The sequence below is a fragment of the Arachis ipaensis genome, chromosome B01 (assembly GCF_000816755.2).
Source record: "Arachis ipaensis cultivar K30076 chromosome B01, Araip1.1, whole genome shotgun sequence".
Classification (NCBI taxonomy): Eukaryota; Viridiplantae; Streptophyta; class Magnoliopsida; order Fabales; family Fabaceae; genus Arachis; species Arachis ipaensis.
The window spans coordinates 103,195,049-103,211,426 of record NC_029785.2 but is presented as its reverse complement, the minus strand read 5'-3'; the positions used below and the strand labels follow the sequence as shown (position 1 = coordinate 103,211,426).

At 39.7% G+C, this 16,378-nt stretch overlaps 1 protein-coding gene and 1 long non-coding RNA gene across 2 annotated transcripts in view; one reads left to right on the top strand and one right to left on the bottom strand.

Moving 5' to 3' along the window:
• Positions 2,954-8,744, top strand: LOC110266329. Its single transcript, XM_021110787.1, has 2 exons — positions 2,954-3,238; positions 8,282-8,744. Exons 1-2 carry the CDS (start codon positions 3,048-3,050, stop codon positions 8,742-8,744), a joined length of 654 nt encoding a protein of 217 aa, XP_020966446.1. The 5' UTR covers positions 2,954-3,047.
• The window catches only part of LOC110271759, a 9,715-nt gene continuing 3,245 nt past the window's right edge, over positions 9,909-16,378 (bottom strand). The window contains exons 2-3 of the long non-coding RNA XR_002362398.1: positions 12,156-12,159; positions 9,909-9,924 (exon numbers count right to left, since the gene is read on the bottom strand). This is a non-coding gene — a long non-coding RNA (uncharacterized LOC110271759). The remainder of the gene's footprint in view (positions 9,925-12,155; positions 12,160-16,378) is intronic.

Below are 16,378 nucleotides of genomic sequence, written 5' to 3'. Positions count from 1 at the left end.
GAGGCAGAAATTGGCCGATTAAGAATTTATAATATAAGAGCAGTGTTGTAAGTACAGTTCTTAACCAGCTAAAATCCGCTTATCAATTTAGAGAGGTTGTCACCAAAAATTAGAATAAAAAATACTGGGAGTATGAATCCCACGTCGTCTCCCAACGAGTTGACAAAAGGGTGCTATCTTATTAATCAGGAGTTTTTCGAGAATTTTTGAGAATTTAATAACAAGAAATAAATAATTATAAATTAACACAATAAAAATTAAAAGAGATTTATATATTCAAATTAAAAAGCCTTGACTGGGGGAATGATTAATTGGAAGTTCTATCCTTGTTGGAATTCTCTCAAGTATAGTATAAAGAGGTTGTTATTTTCACTTTGTTAACCCTTACTAAATAAAGGAAAGTCAAGTGATTGAGCTAACTCTTATTCGTAAATCCTAGTCCTCTCCCTTGGGAAGGTCTAGTGTTAGTAAATAGAGAATTAGCCAACAACTTCCAATTTAACTAATCACTTGAGCATTCCAACTCAAGTGTCTCCTTTTAATCAACCCCATGTCAATTTGGAAGTCTACTCCATCGACATGAAAATTACTTGCATAGAATTAAAAAGGGAATAAAAGGAAGACATGATAGACAATAACTACAAATTAATTAAAAGTAAAAGTAATCCTTTGCATTAATAAATTCTAAAAACAATCCAATTGTAACTCTGAACAAAGATGAAGGATATGGAAGAGTAAGGGAATAAGAAAACAAACTAGAATAATAACTTCAACGGAGGAAACTCTTCTCAATATCCAAAGCAAAATCATAAAACTCAAAATATGTGAATGTGTAGAAAACCTAGAGGAAGAGTAATTTCTCTCTAAAATTCCAATCTAAAAATATAAAACTATGCTAATGAGAATCTGTGTTGAGTCTCTGCCTATTCCCTGGCTCTAGTCTATGTTTCTGGGCCAGAAACTGAGTCAAAACTCAGCCCAAAATTACCCCCAACATTTTCTGGTCATCTTCGCGTGTCACGCGTACGCGTCATGCACGCGCACGCGTCGTCTTGCAGAACTTCGATCCACACGTACAGGGTGGAAGTATAAACCTTCAGACAGAAAGAGGGCGAATCCCTCTATGAAGCTTAGGAAAGATACAAGCAACTGATCAGGAGATGTCCTCCTAACATGATCTCAGGTTGGACTATGTTGGACATTTTCTATGATAGCCTATCTGAGATGTCCAAGATGGCACTAGACCACTCTGCAGGTGGATCCCTCCACTTGAAGAAGATGCCTGAAGAGGCGTAAAAGCTTATTGACATGGTTGCCAACAACCAGTACATTGACACTTCTGAGAGGAAAGTGGGGCTATTCAGAAGAGAAGCGTCCTAGAAGTAGGCACCTTAGACGCTATCTTGGCTCAGAATAAGCTCATGTCCCAACAGATCAACATGATCTCTCAGCACTTGAGTGGGACACAGAGCCCAGCTGCTTACTGTCCAGAAATAGCATATGAAATAGATGCTGGTGACAATGACTGGACCACCATGGAGGAGGTGAACTATATGGGAAACTCCTCGAGAACCTCCAATAATAATCTCTATTCCAATACTTTTAATCAGGGATGGAGGAACCACCGTAACTTTTGGTGGAGAGATCAGTAGAAGCCTCAACAAGGCTTCAGCAACAATCAGAATGGAATGAACCAGAACCGGTTCAATAGCAGACCATTCGAACCCTCTCAGTAGTAGATGGAGACACCCAAGCAGAGCCTCTCTGACTTGGCTACTATAGTCTCTAATCTCTCCAACATCACACATAGTTTTATGACAAAAATTAGGTCCTCTATTCGGAACTTGGAGATACAAATTGGTCATCTGAGCAAGAAGATCCCAGAGATCACATCCAACACTCTTCCAAGCAACACCGAGGTGAACCCAAAGGAAGAGTGCAAGGCTCTCATGGTGGAGGTTGTGACCAAACCTAAAGAGGAGCATGCTGTTGAGGAGCTCAAGGAAATCAGAGCTCATGAGGAGACTGATAATGTTACCTTGCATGTCCCTTTGCTGAGAGAGGAACCTGAAGAATACTCTTCTTCAGAAGAGGATGAAGAGTCCAAGGAAGAGAAAATTTCTCAGTACCTGGCAATCCTCAGAAAGCTAAAGGCAAATTCTTCTCATACGGAGGCATTAGACGCAAGTCAATATCTATTTTTCAGAGGTGTTGGAAAAGAATCCTACTTCTATGGCATGTCTAAGAAGTTTAATTTCTAACAAGAAAACCTTAAGGAAAGATGAGACTATGGTACTGACCAAGGAGTGTAGTGCTCTGGTTCAGAAGAAGCTACCTCAGAAGCTGCCAGATCTCGGAAGCTTCCTGATTCCCTGTACTATAGGGATCATCACCTTTGAGAAGGCACTATGTGACCTTGGTTCAAGCATCAATCTGATGCCTCTATCTGTAATGAAGAGGCTAGGTATTCTAGAAGTGCTGTAAGACCCAGAGCTTTTGAAAAAGGGCTATCATGAGCAAATTTCAAATTCAATATTTTTGTAGCTTTAATTTCAGAGACTCTTTATTAAAGAAAATTAAAGCAAGTTTTGATTTATTGAATTTGAAATAAGTTATAGTTATTATCCAATTTTACAATTATTGGATTATTTTCTATATTCAAATTATAAAGTTGGTAGTTGTGAAATAATAAGGATTTCCTATATGATTTGGATTAGATAAGTAATATTTTAAATATTAATACTGCTATTTTGGAAATTGAAGAAATTAAGTATATTATTTCTAATTATTTGATTTGGTCCTTTTATTGAAAGTAATTTGTAAAATGGATGAGCAAATAGTATTTTTCTATATACAATTAGTGTTGGATTTAATTTGGGTTTCAATTACTATATTATCCCTATTTTTAAGTGAAAGTACTAAAATGCCCTTAACCCTAATTTTCAAAATAATGAAAACCCTAATTCCCAACCCAGCCGCCGCATCCTATCTGTTTCCCTTCCTTCTCTCAGTAACGCAACACACACAGCAGCAACAGCTGCAACACGATGCAGAGGAAAGAAATGGGTAGGAGGAAAACGGGAAAGAGGAGAGGGGAGATGGGAGGAACGGCGCCGGCGAGGAGCCGCTATTGCCGCAGCCGCATCGTCGCTGAGTCTCAAAGGGAGACCGTGTCTGGAGCTATCGTCGTCAAGTCACCACGAGCCGTCGATCGCACTCCAGTTCAGCCCGCCACCGCCGCACCGTCTGCGCCGTCGCCAGGGAGAGCGGAACCGAGGAGAAGGTTGGTCCGCGAGTGATGGTTGTCGCGGGCTTGGGGGCCGTCGCACCTTCATCGCCACCGCGCCCATGTCGCGTCGCTGCCGTCGCCCTCACTGCATCGCCGCCGTCGAGCTCGCAAGCGTAGAGGAAGCACAGCGCCGCCGGCTTTGTCGGACTTCCACCGTCGAACCTGTCCCTACCATCGCTACTGGCCATACGCACAGAGAGAGAGAGAATGTGCGAAAAAGGAGCTGCCGCGGGGTTGCCGTTGCCACCACGAGGCTCGGCTCGCCGCTGTGGAGGGTTGCCCCCTTTCCTCCACCGTCGCCGAAAATCCATCACCGGAGCTGCTGGGCTTTCCGTATGTTGCTGTGGTGTCGCCGGAGCTTCAGGCCACTGTGCCGGCCGCCGGAGACCGCAGCTGAAGCCTCTGGCTTCGTGGGTTCTGATTGTTGTAAGTTGCTCGGCTGTACGCCATTGTCGGAACCGAGCCAGATTTGTCGGTAACTGCTCTCTCCTTTCTTGAATCTGTTCCATTTCTATGTTTGCTCCGCTATTCTGATTTTGTTGGTAACCCTGCTGCCTTACCAAACAGAATGGTGTTACTGCAGCTAGGACGGTGCACAGGTCCCTGATTCTATTATGTGTTACTCCATCGTTTTGTTTCCAATAGCTGTAGTAGGTATTCTAATCTTGATATCATTACCGCTATTACTTTTGCTGTGGATTAGTGAGAATTCTGTGATATTGACGTGCTAGGGTCGAGTTTTGGTAATCGCATGGTTGGAATAAGAGCTGTTTTATTATGAGCCGGAATGGCTATGTATGATTATGAATATTGACTGGTTCTGGATTGAACCGTGAGCCAGAATGGCTGTGTGTGATTATCAATATTGGCTGGTTCTGGACTGAACCGTAAGCCGGATGGATGAGATGGATGTTGATCCATGGATGAGAATGAATGCATGTATATGCTGAATTATTGATAATTGTGATTTTTGCACTCCCACTATTGGAGATTATGTATATATATGGATGTACTCTTTATGAGTTTTTGTACGTTGTATGGTATTTATGGATGTATGATATCGGATGAAAGTACTTTTGGATCGGTATGGCGGTTTAAAGTTTTTAAACAGGCTCATATTTTAGTATTAAATAATGTAAAAGTCGTCGTAATGTCCGAGCTATCAAAGGCGCGCAGCCGGAAGCGTGAGCTTTGGTAGTTAGGGTGTTACATTATGGTATCAGAGCAGTCCTTCCTGTAGAGCCTGAGGAATGGACCGACTATGCTTCAGTTGCATACTCTGAGTATTTGTCATGTAATAGGTCTTGTCGAATGACGAGAATTAGAGCTTCATGCACATGACGATCTATTGATTAATGCCGTTAGTCTTGCATTGCATAATTCTTGGTATTAAGTTTGGCCAGCTTAATACTAGTGAATTATGTATATAAAAGCACTGATGGGTTATCATAGATGATATACGAGTTTTGGGTAAAGCGAATTGCGGGTTTTGGAAAAGTTGGAAACTATTTCTCGAGGCTATTCAGTTGTGTGTCTTGAATTTTGTTCGAGTCGACCTGTTCTTTATATCCTAACTTGAAGTTCTTGTTTGCTAATCCTTTTGAGAAGAAGTTTGATTTTTCCACTCTATTCCTCTATTCATATGCATTCTTGAATGATCTTAAGTGCATATGCTTGTTTAGAATCCTTGATGCATCTGTTTTCCTCTGTTTGAGTTCTTCTTGATTCAAGCATTCTTTGATATAGTCTTGAACTTGTCTTAATGTGCTGTGACTTTTAACTCTGGGTTCCGAGTTTATTCTTAGAGAACTTGTTGATTCAGTTTTCCTCTTATTTGACAGTGATTACAACTAATTTTGGGATTTTTATAAAAAAATTGCTGTTGACTAGATATACACTTATCTATATGTGGAACTTTGAAGATCTCTTATATAGTTTAACAATTATTTACTCCTAATACCTCGACTGTACTTTTACTGGTTTATAGAACTGCGCCTACTTAAAATACAAGTTGACTTTCTAGTAACTTTACTATAGTTCCAATGGACATCTTCATTTGATTATGTATTTGGATATTTTTCAAAATTTTGGAAAGGAAAGATTTTTCACTTTTATCCCGGTTGAGTTTCATTTGATAAGCTTTACCTAACTTATTTTGTATTAAGTTTGATTTAGCATGCTATATGATTTGTGCCATGGTTGTTCTTTTGAAAGTGTTGAACTCATAGCTTTCTTCCTATGAACAGGCTAAATTCTTTATTTAACCTTTCATCCCTATGAATGTCACACTTTACTTTATTTTTGAGTAATCTTTTACATTTTGTGAACATTACCATTGATCTTGGTTTGTCCTCTCTTGTGAATCTCATCCTTATGAGGGTCAGTTTAATTCGTTTCAAGTTAGTGCATTGTTTATTCTCCCATTATCTCTACAAGAGTTTTTAGTCAAAGATTTATCATTGAGAAATCACAAATGATTGAGTTGTCTTTTTCTATGACTTTTGTATTCTTTTGGATCAATTTAAAACTTGTTTGATGTTTCATGTCTAGTGGATCTTGTTTGAACTACTTTAAATTAAGATCCTTTCTTGCAAGGATTGACTCCTTTTTAGTACATCTTAAACTTCTTGAATGTTCTTCCGAGATGGTGATTTCAAGAACGCTTTTGGAGTCTTGTTTTGAACCTTTTAAAGAAGTTTCGAATTCTCTTTGACGAAATATTAAACGGAATTTATTTTCTGTTGTTTGATTGAGATTAAAACCATTGTCCAATTTTGGCGAAATTAATTTAAAGTTGGCATGCGCCCTTTTAAATGAAGTTTTGGAAAGCTTCCTTGTTTAGTGGAAACTGGTTTGTTTGTAACACACCACATATTTCCTTACCAGATTGTGTGCAAATTTTTACCTTGGAGTTTCTTTTCTAAAAGGAGTTTAATTTTCCCTTTCATCCTTGCTACGAATGTTATACACGCTTGTTTGAATGTGAACTTTGGAAATTTTTGAACAAGCATTTGATTTCTTCCGAGTTTTATGAATTACTTTTGGTTAAGTTATGCACCTAACTATTTTTCTAAAATATTTGAGGAAATATTTTAGCTCTTAGTCAAATTTGTGTGCATTTTGTTTTTTAAAACTCTACATGATCTACTTCAACATGAAATTGTATTGAAGTAAAGCCACGTTTATGCTTTTGCTACTCTCTTGAAGAATGTTTGTTGCTCAACTTTTCTTCTAGACTGCAAAGTGGTTTTTTCGCAAGTTTTCGACTCTTTCATGAACAATGTATTCGAAATTATTTTTAATCATGCTCTCGAGTTCTGTAAGCTTTGTCTTGGGTTTGAAATATTCTCTTCTGTAAACCTCATGTTTCCTCGACTTAGCTTGAGTTTGTTTCAAACTGATGCGCTGGTTTTCTTCTTATTGATCCTATTGAACTTCTTTGATCTAAGGGTTATCTTTGAAGTTGTCAACTGAATTGTGTCTAGCAAAATTCATTGCTTGAACATCCTTGTTTATCTGGAATTGGATACATTCTCTCAAATCTATGAGTACTACCCTTGACATTTGGCTCTCCTTTCTAAATCTTGTATCCTTCTGAGTAGACTCGAGAATTGTTTGATGTCACGTGCGATTTGTAGACGTAGTAACACAATGCATTAGTTCTTTGAGACGTGATATGCGTATACGGAAGTTGAAGCGGTAGGTGTGCAATGTTATGAGTTTTGGGTGTTTCGTTCCTTGCGAACGGGCTTGCAGTTGTTAGGCTTATGGTCGGATATGAGGATGGCAAAGTGCAAAGTGCTTAATGGGGTTGGAAAGTTGAAGCCTTGAGGTTGTTATGAGATTAGTGCGCGGATGTTAAGCACGTCGTTTTAACTCCATCCTGTTTTATATGCCTTTCTTTTCTACCACATGTTGAACCATGTCACTTTTTACATTGAGCTTGTCTTGTAATGTTTGCTTTGCAATCATACTTCTACCTTTGCATCCTTATGCATATGACTATTAAAGTATTTGAAGACCGTATATATGTTTATATTTTGAGATATTTTCACTTTCTTAAATGTGTTCAAGGGTAAACTGTTATGAAATTTCTTTCGTTTTGTATCAATTTTCGAGGACGAAAATTTTTATAAGGTGGGTAGAATGTAAGACCCAGAGCTTTTGAAAAAGGGCTATCATGAGCAAATTTCAAATTCAGTATTTTTGTAGCTTTAATTTCAGAGACTCTTTATTAAAGAAAATTAAAGCAAGTTTTGATTTATTGAATTTGAAATAAGTTATAGTTATTATCCAATTTTACAATTATTGGATTATTTTCTATATTCAAATTATAAAGTTGGTAGTTGTGAAATAATAAGGATTTCCTATATGATTTGGATTAGATAAGTAATATTTTAAATATTAATACTGCTATTTTGGAAATTGAAGAAATTAAGTATATTATTTCTAATTATTTGATTTGGTCCTTTTATTGAAAGTAATTTGTAAAATGGATGAGCAAATAGTATTTTTCTATATACAATTAGTATTGGATTTAATTTGGGTTTCAATTACTATATTATCCCTATTTTTAAGTGAAATTACTAAAATGCCCTTAACCCTAATTTTTAAAATAATGAAAACCCTAATTCCCAACCCAGCCGCCGCATCCTATCTGTTTCCCTTCCTTCTCTCAGTAACGCAACACACACAGCAGCAACAGCTGCAACACGATGCATAGGAAAGAAATGGGTAGGAGGAAAACGGGAAAGAGGAGAGGGGAGAGGGGAGGAACGGCGCCGGCGAGGAGCCGCTATCGCCGCAGCCGCATCGTCGCTGAGTCTCGAAGGGAGACCGTGTCTGGAGCTGTCGTCGTCAAGTCACCACGAGCCGTCGATCGCACTCCAGTTCAGCCCGCCACCACCGCACCGTCTGCGCCGTCGCCAGGGAGAGCGGAACCGAGGAGAAGGTTGGTCCGCGAGTGATGGTTGTCGCGGGCTTGGGGGCCGTCGCACCTTCATCGCCACCGCGCCCATGCCGCGTCGCTGCCGTCGCCCTCACTGCATCGCCGCCGTCGAGCTCGCAAGCGTGGAGGAAGCACAGCGCCGCCGGCTTTGTCGGACTTCCACCGTCGAACCTGTCCCTACCACCGCTACTGGCCATACGCACAGAGAGAGAGAGAATCTGCGAAAAAGGAGCTGCCGCGGGGTTTCCGTTGCCACCACGAGGCTCGGCTTGCCGCTGTGGAGGGTTGCCCCCTTTCCTCCACCGTCGCCGAAAATCCATCACCGGAGCTGCTGGGCTTTCCGTATGTTGCTGTGGTGTCGCCGGAGCTTCAGGCCACTGTGCCGGCCGCCGGAGACCACAGCTGAAGCCTCTGGCTTCGTGGGTTCTTATTGTTGTAAGTTGCTCGGCTGTACGCCATTGTCGGAACCGAGCCAGATTTGCCGGTAACTGCTCTCTCCTTTCTTGAATCTGTTCCATTTCTATGTTTGCTCCGCTATTCTGATTTTGTTGGTAACCCTGCTGCCTTACCAAACAAAATGGTGTTACTGCAGCTAGGACGGTGCACAGGTCCCTGATTCTATTATGTGTTACTCCATCGTTTTGTTTCCAATAGCTGTAGTAGGTATTCTAATCTTGATATCATTACCGCTCGTTTGTAGTATTACTTATATATATGTATGTATATATATGGATGTACTCTTTATGAGTTTTTGTACGTTGTATGGTATTTATGGATGTATGATATCGGATGAAAGTACTTTTGGATCGGTATTGCGGTTTAAAGTTTTTAAACAGGCTCATATTTTAGTATTAAATAATGTAAAAGTCGTCGTAATGTCCGAGCTATCAAAGGTGCGCAGCCGGAAGCGTGAGCTTTGGTAGTTAGGGTGTTACAAGTGCAGTGTGGCAAGATATCATTGGAGATGGTAGACAAGTCCCTGAAAAGGCATATGGCATGGTGGAAGATGTCCTAGTGAAGGTTGAAGACCTTTACATCCCTGCTGATTTTGTAATCCTAGACAATGGGGAGGACAGAGGAATCCATCATCCTAGGAAGGCCTTTTCTAGCCACTCCTAATGCCATTATTGATGTGGAAAGAGGAGAGCTATTCTTGAGACTACATGAGGATTGTATCTTGTTCAAGATACCCAACCCCCAATCTCCTTTTGACATAGGTGGTACCATTATGCAGCACATTGTGTTTCAGCCTTCTCTCTCAGTGCAAAGCTTTACAGAGTCCCTAGACACCAACTCTAAGTTTGGTGTTGGGCACCATCATCAAGCACTGGAAAGGAAGATAATAAGAAGAAGGTACCTAAAGGCTGAAAGGACAAGAAGATTCCCAGTGAAAGCCTCTCACCTGACATGAGAGTTGTCTTCACTAAGAGTCCAATCGTTCTACACACAGTGAGTAGGATCCTATCTCTAGATCATGTGGAGCTCATACATGAGAGTACAAGAAGAAAGTTCACTATAAGGGATGAAGATTTGAGCCCCTACCTACCTCTGTAATGGAGTTGTCCGTCAAGTTAATGATGGTAAAGAAGCTCTTGTTGGGAGGCAACCCAACTATTAGCATAGAAATTTCTATTCCTTTCTATTTACTTTAGCTTGAATTTTAATTTTAGTTTTAGTTTCTCCCTTTCTTTTTGATGTTTGTGATCATGTGCAGCACTTAGAACAGTGATAGAAATACTCATAACTGGAAAAAGAACACCCTGGGAATATCCTCTTGCTAGCATTGAATGCCAGACAAGGAGAAAGATCGGGGTTTAACGCCTACGAAGGAGCTAAGAAGACCCACTCCCTGATCCCCTTTGGGCGTTCAATGCTCATTGAGGAGGAATTGCTGGCGTTGAATGCCAGACAGGGGGCAGTCTAGGCGTTCAACGCTCATTGAGGAGGAATTGCTGGTGTTGAACGCCAGACAGGGGGCAGTCTGGGCGTTCAACGCCCTAAAGGGAGCATAATCTGGCGTTGAACACCAGCCAGAGAACAATGCTAGACGTTCAACACCCTAAAGGGAGCAGCCAGGCTTGCATCTTAACCCCCCTATGAGTGTTCAACGCCCATTCCTTGCATTGAACGCTAGGTAGGGGGCAGGGAATTCGAAGTTCAAGGCTTCTCAGCCAGTGGGTCCCACAGAATCTCCACATACCCCACCTTTCTTCTCTCTCCTACCTTTTCTAAACCTTGAAACCCACATCCTACTTTTCCTCTTCCCTATACACACTCTTCCCCAAACCCATCATAAATTCCATCACTTTAATTCCCCACCAACCCCACCAACTTAAAATTCAAATCTTTCCCACCCATTCTTCCCTCCTACATAGCTGAACCCAACCCCATCCCTACCCTATAAATACCCCCTCATACCTCTCTTCATACTCACACCTTCTACATACTCTCGCCCTCTTACCCTACACGCTTTCCACACCCATCTTCTTCCTCATCCCCCACTTGGCCGAAGCCTTCTTCCTCTTCTCCTTCCTTCCTTCTTCTTCTACACTATTTCTCTTTTATTCTTTTTGCTCGGGAACGAGCAAAATTCTTAAGTTTGGTATTGCGAAAGCTTTTCTTTTTTACTTCTACCATTCTTACGTATGGCACCAAAGACCAATGAAGCCTCAAAAAAGAGAAAGGGAAAGGCTCCCGCTTCCTCTTCTAAACCATGGGAATCATGAAAATTCCTCACCAGATCCCACCAAGATCACTTCTATACTATGGTGAGGCACAAAAGGGTGATTCTTGAGGTCCCCTCTAGGCTCAAAGAGGATGAGTATCCAAAAATCCTTGAAGAAATTTGGAGAAGAGACTAGGAAATTCTGGCCCATCCTATCTCAGCTGTTGGCACACTAATGGTGCAAGAATTCTATGCCAATGCTTGGGTCAGAAAGGGGCATGACACCAGCGTAAACCCACAACCCAAGAACTTCCGTACCATAGTTCGAGAGCAACTCTTAGACTTCAGCCAGGAAAGTGTGAGGTTGGCATTGCAATTGCCTCAATTGCAAGGTGACCCACGCTCTTACGTAAAAAGGGTCAACTCTGATCAGAGGTTGGAGCAAGTGCTCACAAACATCTATGTGGAAGGAGCCCAATAGAGGCTAGATGCACACGGTAAGTCGTACCAACTGAGTAGGCTTGACCTCAAGCCAGTGGCTAGAGGATGGCTAGACCTTGTGCAATGCTCTATCATCCCTACTAGTAACTGGTCTAAAGTCACTATTGACCAAGAAATAATGGTGCATTGCATCATGTTCAGAAATGAAGTAGAGGTGCACGAGGTAATCTCTCAAGAAATATACAAGGTAGCCACAAAAGCCTTTACCAAGGTAAGGCTAGCCTTCCCACACCTCATCTATCGCATGTGCAATTTGGTTGGGATCAACATTGCAGGTGACGCCCTCATTGAGAATGATAAGCCCATCACAAAGATGAGAATGGAGAATGTCAGAGAGCCAGCACAATGACCCCAACAAGAGCCTGTGCAGCCACCTCCACCAAAAATTTCTGACATGCCTCAAGGGATATATTTTCCTCTCCGTGACTATTGGGATCAACTAAATACCTCAATAGGGGAGCTGAGCACGCCACCATCCTCCATGAGATAAAAGAAGATTAGAGACGGATGATGGAGGAACAGGTGAGGCAAGGGCATGACATAGAGGAGATCAAACGCTCTATTGGATTCTCCAGAGGGAGCAGCAGCCGACATCAGTAAGGTTGTTGAGTCCCATTATCCCTCTATCTATTTCATTTTTGTTTTTACTGTACTTTTGTTTGTTGTCTATTTTCTTTTCTAAGTTCATGATCACGTTTAGTATTTTATTTTCTTGTTTTATTTTGGTTATAAGATATCCTCTGTATCCTCACCATGCTTAAAAGAAAAAAATTATTTGAAATAGTGAGATACATAAGTTTCAAGTATATCATGAGTTATTCCAATTATGTTGATGTGGTGGCCTTGCATTTACTTTCTGAATGTATGAATTAACAGTGCATGATTAATTTGGAATTGAGAATGTTGGCTCTTGAAAGAACAAAGAATTTAGAGAAGTATTATTGATTCTCTGAAAAATTAAAATTATTAATTCTTGAAGCAAGAAAAAGCAGCAAAAAAAAGAGAAAAATAAAAAGAGCATGGATCCAAGGCTTTGAGCATCAATGTTTAGGAAGGCAAAAAATTAGCCTAAAAAGCTCAAATGAGTTGCTTTCCCCAACTAAATGCTTGTGGTGTGAAGGGGTCAGGTAAAAAGTTTGAGACTGAGCAGTTAAAGTCGTGATCCTAAAGCTAAAGAGTACGCTTAAAAACTCTTGGAACCACTGTCTGGGAATTTAAGCAAAGCTAAATTCGAATCCAAAGGGTTCCCTCAGTTAAGTGCCTGTGGCATTTATGTATCCGGTGGCAATACGGGAAACAGAACGCTTAAAGTCACGGCTAGGCTCAAAAGGTGCAAGGCACCAAAAGAAGCTGTATTCAATAATCAAAAAGAGCTAAACTAAGAGAATCAATAATACCATCCAGATTCTAGTTCCAAGGGATGTCAATACCTCTGAACTCCAAAGGAAAGTGAGATGCCAAAACTGTTCAGAAGTAAAGAGCTATTAGCCCCACTCAATTAGTTGGAACCGAGTTCCATTGAAAACTCTAAGACTTATTGTACCTCTCTCTTGTTTTTTTGTCCTATTTGTTTTTGGTTGCTCGATGATAAGCAACAGTTTAAGTGTGGTGTTCTGATGAGCGGATATTTTATACGCTTTTTTATACTATTTTCTTAGTGTTCTTAGTATATTTTGTTAAGTTTTATTATGTTTTAGTAGGTTTTAATGCAAAATTCACTTTTTGGATGCTACTTTGAGCTTTTGTTATTTTTCTATGATTTTAAGTAAATTTTGGGTGAATTTGGTAAGTTTTGGCAAAGTCTGATTCAAAGGCAAGGAAAGCATAGCAGATGCTGTCAGATTTTGACCTCCATGCATTCAAATGAGCATTTCGGGAGCTATAGAAGTTCATATCATACGTTCTCAACGGCATTGGAAAGCTAACTGTAAGAGCTTTCTAGAAATATATAATGCTCTATACATTTATTTGGATTGGACAGTCCAAAATGGGCTTTGAATGCCCAAACTACCCTCTAGTGGTCGTTCAACGCCCCAAGAGGACCAAGACCAGCGTTGAATGCCCAAACCTGGCGTTTAACGCCACCAAGGAGCACAAGGCAGCATGGATACACCCCCTAATGGGCGTTCAACACCCATTCTTCAAGTTGGACACTAAGCTCAGCCCAAGACACTCACCAAGTGGGCCCAGAAGTGGATTTCTGCACCTTTCTGCTTAGCTTATTTCACTTTTGTAATTTTTAATTATTAGATTAGTATATATAAGGGGGAGATCTTCTCGACCACATTAGAACTGTACACATTATTCTCTGTACAGTATGAGCAACTAAACCTCCTAGGTTAAGGTTAGGAGCTCTGTTGATTTCTATGGATTAATACAATTACTTTTTTACTTCAATCTATATTTGATTATATTCTATGATGTATTGTCGTTCTTCATCCCTATGAATCTCGATTCTATATGATTTCTTTACGAGTCCTGACTCAGATAGTATTGAGCTACAGCTTGAGAATGTATCACGGGTTCCAACAAGTTATCTGGGCTAATTGGGGTATGTAACATAAAACCTCGTTAGTTAGGGGTAATTGAGGTTCATGTGGCTCTAAGGGCTAGAATCATAGAGCGTCAGTCTCTGATCCGGAAGATCCGACCATATTTGTGGCATTTTGAGTAGGGTCATCAAGAGATTGAATTGTGCGCGCTTCACCCTCTCCCAGATTGTTCTAGCCTGTTCGGGTGTTTGGTTTGGATCTGAGAAGATTAATGACCACGACCAATGGCTTAATCACTTACAGCCTTGCCATTGAAGGAATCATTCATCATTGGAGTAGTTAGTATGACGTGTTAATCAAGAATAAGAAGCATCTCTGAAGCGTTAACTGATTTCTCATCACTGTCTCTACATTAATTCTTTATCGCTCTCGTTATTTCTTGTTTATACGCCTTCAACAAATAATAACTATCTTTCTATTCGCCTGACTAAGATCTATAGGATAACCACAGCTTGCTCAATCCGACAATCCCCGTGGGATTCGACCCTCACTCACCTGAGGTATTACTTGGACGACCGGTGCACTTGCCGGTTCAGTTGTGTGAGTCACAAATTCGCACATCACTAAAGCACAAAAATATATTTATAGATATTTTACTTTTTTAACTACAAAATGTATTATTTTTTGCCATATTTGTTGTGAAATGATAATTTAATATTTTTATACTTTTAAAATATTATTTATTTATTTTTCTAGCATTCTTTATCATTCAATGATCATATTAATATAATTTAATTCAATAAAATTATTTATCATCATTTGATTGAATAAAAATTCTATTTTATCTGAAAATTTTAGGATTTCTCAACCTCAAGATCATCCATGTTAAATCATTAAAAAATATAATTGAGAATGCGGAAGCGTCCCTTCATTCGAGAGCATGATTGAAATTAGAGAGCTTGACTCTTGTGGTTCTTTGATTTTCGTCAACTAAAATCTTCTATATTCCTGATAGGGCTGAATCACAACTTCAATGTGGGAAAATAGCTACGGAGATGAGTTTGATGTGTTGGAGACTAAAATCCTGAAGTCATTATTTAGGTGAAAATTCAGATGCATTCGACTTCACGTGAAGTTGATAGCTGAGAGCCGTTAGATGAAAATTTAGTCAAATCAGTCAAATCATCTAACGATTCTCAATTATCAACTTCACGTGAAGTCGACTGCACCTGAGTTTCCACCCATTATTTATATTTGAGTGTGACACTCATTAAACCCTAAAACTCAAATAAAATAGTATCTGTGGTTTTAATCTCATTTATCCAAATCAAAAGTAATAATGACTTATTTAATTCAACATTTATGACAATAAATAAGATCACCGTTATATAAGTCATTTAATGTGAAATTATTTAATTTGTGATTATAATCAATATATGTATTACTCATAAATATATTAAGAAATAATAATTTTCTAATAATCTTCCACTTGGACTATACATATATATTTTTCTGAGATAATCACATCTTATAAATTTTATGCGCACATCTGAATGTTATTTTCCTGATTACTTTAATAATCTAGGCTGTCTCATATATTAGTTATGAAATTACCGCAACTTTTATCACATTAGTGTCGCAACGAAACCACGATGAATGCCATACTAAAATATTCAACCACATAGATCAAATTTAGATGAGAAAATTCAGAAATTACATGCAAAAATGATCTTATACATGCCTATTTTCAACTGGTCCAACGTGAATAAAAATTTATTTTATTCAATGACAGACTCAGATAAAACTACAACGGTAACGCTCGGGCTTATAGCGACGTCGACTAAGTAATGAGTCTGTGGAAGAAGAAGAGAAGAACTTAATAGACTCACAGTCAGAGAGAGAGAGAAGGGGAGAAATTTACCTAGAGAAAAGGGACTCGGCATGAGAAAGGTGGCGACGGGCTCAACAACAACGATAACAGGATAAGCAGCGATGGTGACATGAGCTGTGAAGGAAGATGGGAGCTGTGAAGGGGTAGGTGGCGATGGGCTCAGCAGCAACTAAGACGGGAGCTATGAAGTTTTTTGTGAAGAGGAAGATTTTGGGTGAAAATGACTGGGTTTCTCTTGCATGGATATAAAGTATGGATTGAAGCTGTGAATTACTGAATCTGTGATGTGAGGCAAATCCTAATCCTGAACCCGACCATGCGCTGTCCTAAGCAAAATCTGCCTCGACTCGGGTCAAGTCATTACCTTTCCCAATCGGATATGGACGGGTCGGTTACTCGCGTATTCGGGTACTTCTGTCAAGTCTAACCACGTATTGATACTTCATTTATTAAGAGTTTACCGCTAGCCAATAGATTGCTACACACAAGGCGAGATTCTAACTTCTAATAGTTGTTTAAGCGGACGAGTGAAATGATCACTCAACAAATTCAAATTGATTAAGACAAATACTAATTATTTTTAATATTTTAA